Raw genomic sequence first — 4,983 nt, 5'->3', positions numbered from 1 at the left:
TAAGAATCCAAATATGCAAGACATCCATCAGTAGGAATGAAAATGAGCTGACGTACAAGGGATAAATGGGGTGTAATTTTTTTACAAAAATTTAAACATTTTTTCTTGTGCTGCAAAACACCATGAAAGGTGATATTAAAAAAATAATGAAGATAGGGAATGTGTTAAGATAAACAAGAAAAAAATAACATCACCTGTGAATTACTGTCCGCATTGACTGCATCTGTCAAATGTTCAAAGTCAGCAAGTCATCATTGAAGGACTAGAAGGACCACCACAGCTGCAGCAAGGGACAGGGGAGTTAGAAAGTGAGAATAAATTATTCTGGATTAAAAAATTCTGCAGTATGCGCAAACATTATTAAAAGGAGATCTCCAAGAATTAAAAAAAAAAACTAAATAAAATATAAATATAAGTTCATAAATAATACATTTAATTAGCAAAAGACACGATTTGTGTAGGGAGGTAACCACTGTGCAATTAAATTGACCACTGCCTTGCTTTACTGACAGAAACTTGTCTTTGGAAGTTAATAGAATGTAGGTTTGTGAACATGTGCAGTATATGTTTTCCCCCCTTTAATTCATTAGTAGTAAGATGTGATCCCAGTGGACATTCTGATCTAATACTGGAGATACCAGGAGTGCTGAGGTAAGAAGAGGCTGCTCTCACTGCTGTCCACCCTGTCTATCTGATCTAATACTGGAGATATCAGAAGTACTGAGGTAAGAATAAGCTGCTCACACTGCTGTTCACCCTGTCTATCTGATCTAATACTGGAGATACCAGGAGTACTGAGGCAAGAATAGGCTGCTCACACTGCTGTTCACCCTATCTGATCTAATACTGGAGATACCAGGAGTACTGAGGTAAGAGGCTGCTCACACTGCTGTCCATCCTGTCTATCTGATCTAATACTGGAGATACCAGCAGTGCTGAGGTAAGAAGAGGCTGCTCACACTGCTGTCCACCCTGTCTATCTGATCTAATACTGGAGATACTAATAGTGCTGAGGTAAAAAGAGGCTGCTCGCACTGCTGTCCACCCTGTCTATCTGATCTAATATTGGAGATACCAGGAGTACTGAGGTAAAAAGAGGCTGCTCGCACTGCTGTCCACCCTCTCTTTCTGAACTCTATGCAGCTGTGTGACCTGGAGATAATCTATAGCACACACTACTGCACAAGCTCACAGGCTCCTGTCCTATTAATGTTCTAGGACATGTTTCAGTTGGTGATAGTAGCTACATTAATTCTAGAGTTTTTACCTCCTTAGACAAATCGAATGTAATTTGCAAATAAATGTATATAGAAATGTATTTCTAATGTCGTTTCCATTATTTATGGTTTTTCTATTCCTGAATTCCCCTTTATCGTGTGCGAGGAATAAGCATGCATTTAAGACTTGGCAGTAAAAGGGTTAAGGACGATTCTATGCAGAGACAGATATTATACAAGACTACTGGAGTCTTATTAATATTTACTCCATCTGCTTATTACCTGGCTATAACTAGAATTGTTTTAAATGATTGAATCCTGGATCCTTGACCTATGCAAAGCAGCCGTGAAATGAATGTCCTTCCCGCTATATGTCGGTATATATTCTGACTCCCTGGATGTATAAATCACATTTACACATGCAGCGTCTGTGGCGGATGCATTTATCAGAGGCCGGGTATCGCTGTACCTATTACATGTATATTATATTTATGCGGGCGGTGTACTTGCTGTACTGATAAATCCCTAGTAAAAACATTTACAAGAGTTCGGCTACTGGGGGATCTGATTTATACATACAGTAAGGATGTCATCAAAATTTTATGCATTTAGTAAGTGAATCATCAATCGTTCTACTTGCGAAGAAGCTACAAGACACATGAACAAATGCAATCATGAACACGATATCTCTCCTGTATACACAGACCTGAGCGACGCCGCCGGCAAGAATCATTCATTGGTCAAACTTTTTAGGCTTATGGAATAGAAAATCTGCAGTCCTTCACTTACCACTGGGAAATCACTTTCAGAGGCAACCTGTGCTGTCCAGATGTTTCCGGGACTCTTGGAGAATACAGGAGCAATGTCCTTGAGGGAAGGTTTTCAAGGTCATGTATGTTACGAGTCCCAACAGGAAGATTAAATGACCAATGAACCTTAAACAGAAGCTGAGTTTATCCATAGAAAGGAGGCGTAGAAAGAAATAGCATGTGAATCTGACAGATGTGAAATTTCCTGTAAACTTACCGATTATGGACATATGAACATTTATATAGTTGTTCTGAGGTTTTTCAACTTAGTCAATACTAAAAGTGTTTGGGTTAAGTTTTATGATGACAACGGTATGCAAAATTTGGGTTTATGAAAATTTTTCCAAATTCGGTGACTGACTGTTTTCTTATGCCACGATTTAAAAAACAAAACACATATTTAACCAACATGGGTGGACTTTGCATAAAACGCATGGGAAATTACGTACAAGTGAGATGAACAAGAAAAATCTTTATTGAAGCCAAAAACGTATACAATATTATATATAAAAATGTTTTGAACATTCATTCTGCAACTTTATTGGAAATTAATTCTTGTGCCTTTTCATTTTCTCTTCAAAGCTTCTCTTGATACTTTTACTCTTATAGAACGCCAGTGGATCTTCGTTGTGAAGCATCCAGCAGTTGTCCCCCATCATGTTCACATTCCATCTACCTTGGTATCATCATTCCATCTTCTTGATATCCTGATGAAATCTTACTCCTTGGTCTTCGCTAACAGCACCAAGGTTTTCAGGAAAGTAGTCCAAGTGGGAGGGCAAAAAATGTAACTTCATATTCATCGGACACTCCAAGGCTTCGAAACTCTTTAGCATGTTCTCCACGATGGACTTAAAATTTGGATCTTTGTTGTTAGCTAGAAATTTCTTCATGACTTCTTTAATAGATCCCAAGTCCTTTTCTCAACAGATTTCATTTTTCTTTTGAACACATCATTAATCATGAGTTTCCAAATATCCAGACCTACAAAAATGCCTTCCTTCAGTTTTGCTTTGGACAGTCCCTGAAACTTGCTACTCAGGTAGTTAAGTCTCTCCTTTTTTCGGTAGAACCTTCACAAACTGTTTCATAATTCCAAGCTTCATGTGGAGTAGTGGCAGGAGAACATTAGTGGAATCAACTAAACTTTCTGTAACTATGGTTTTGAGTCCAGGTTGCAAAGATGTTCTCATTGGCCAATTTTTTTTGGCTCCAGTGATGAGTCTGACTTATCCCAGCTGTCCCATTCACACAAAAAGTATGGGTACTTTGTGTATCCCTCTTCCTGCCCAAGGAGTAAAGAGAGAACTTTCAGATCACCACATATTGCCCATCCTTGCTTTTTGATGTTTAGTTTATTGAGAATAAAGTCTAAATTCTCATAGTTTTCCATCAAGTGCACAGAACGCCTTACAGGTACTGAAGCATATTCGCTGCCATTGTGCAGCAGTACAGCTTCCAGACTTTTTTTTGAATGAATGAATGAATAAAGAGTCTCCACTCGCTCACATTGTTCTCAATGTTAAATTTATCCATCAGCCCAGGAACATCACTGCAATACACTAGAGTACCATCTTGATAAAAGTATGGAAGGAATCCTTTTTCTCTGTTTCTATACCATGAAAAACAGTTACCAGGGTCTAGTACGTTCTTTTCCTTTAGCCTAGAGCCTAAAGGCGCTGCAGAATGTTTACGAAGGTCCAAGTCCTTGACTAAATCATTTAATTTGAGCTGTGAAAAAAAGTTGTGGCTTGTTGGGACTAGTGTGAAAGTCTTAAGAATCCTGCTCTTCTTGTTCTGAATCACATGTATCTTCAAGTTTCTCCAGAGGTGAAGAAACAGGTTGTCATGTCCTCACTAAAAGAACCGGGATTCCCCTGACTGCCGTCTGCTTCCTCCTCAGGGCTCCGAAGAGAAGGTGAAAGGAAGAAAAGAAAACAAAAAAAAATGGACGGCCACAGCTATCATTACTCCCGAGAGTTCTACGACCGCTACGCTCAAGGTCAAGAGAAGTCGGTGGTGAATAAGATGCAGCAGAAATACTGGAAGACCAAGCAGACGCTGATTAAAGTCACTGGCAAGAAGGAGGATGAGCACGTGTTGGCCTCGGACTCGGACCTCGATGCCAAACTTGAGCTTTTCCACTCTATCCAGCGGACGTGTATGGAGCTGCTGAAGGTGATAGAGCAGTATCAGAAGAGAATTTGCTTTTTATCTCAAGAGGAGAACGAATTGGGAAAATTTCTCCGCTCCCAGGGATCTCAAGATAAAGCAAGGGCTGGAGAAATTATGCAAGCCACGGGAAAAGCGCTCTGCTTCTCTTCACAACAGCGATTGGCCCTGAGAAGCCCATTATCTTGGCTTCATCAAGAGGTGGAGACCTTCCGCTACCAAGCAATATTCGACTGCAGGTTGACTGTCAATCGCATGGAGCAGACCTTGACCGAATATAGGGGGGGTGCTGCTGTGGATGAAAGACGTGTCGCAAGAGCTGGACCCCGATACGTACAAGCAAATGGAAAAATTCAGAAAGGTTCAGGCACAGGTGCGTCACACCAAAGCTGCCTTTGATAAGCTGAAAACACGTATGTGAAAAAGTCGATCTTCTTAGAGCCAGTAGATGCAATCTGTTATCTCATGTCCTGACTACTTATCAGACAACACTACTTCATTTTTGGGAGAAAACATCCCACACGATTGCTGCAATACATGAAAGTTTCAAAGGCTACCAGCCATATGAATTTACTATGCTAAAGAGTCTACAGGACCCGGTCGATAAATTGTGTCATCAGTCTAAAATGTAGCTTAACAAGCAGCTAAACCGCTATACCGGGGTCCAAAAAGGGACACTGTAGTTGAATCTGTGCTTTATTGAACGTAGGGCATATAGATGGGTGAAACTACAAGCAGAAACATACAGTCATATGTTAAAGTTTGGGCACCCCTATTAATGTTAA

The 4,983-nt window shown here is 40.1% G+C and overlaps 1 protein-coding gene across 1 annotated transcript; it reads left to right on the top strand.

The window, feature by feature from the left end:
* The first annotated feature begins 3,968 nt into the window (after nt 1–3,968).
* Nucleotides 3,969–4,761, top strand: LOC141076248 (islet cell autoantigen 1-like). The gene is given in 2 exon segments (XM_073563605.1): nt 3,969–4,480; nt 4,482–4,761. Coding segments are annotated over 2 exon segments (645 nt in total). The 5' UTR covers nt 3,969–3,973; the 3' UTR covers nt 4,620–4,761.
* Nucleotides 4,762–4,983: the final 222 nt, after the last annotated feature.

The sequence above is a fragment of the Dendrobates tinctorius genome, unplaced genomic scaffold (assembly GCF_039654945.1).
Source record: "Dendrobates tinctorius isolate UK_male_01 unplaced genomic scaffold, ASM3965494v1 ptg000396l, whole genome shotgun sequence".
Lineage (NCBI taxonomy): Eukaryota > Metazoa > Chordata > Amphibia > Anura > Dendrobatidae > Dendrobates > Dendrobates tinctorius.
Note: the sequence above shows the minus strand (reverse complement) of the source record. Positions and strands in the feature narration are given on the sequence as shown.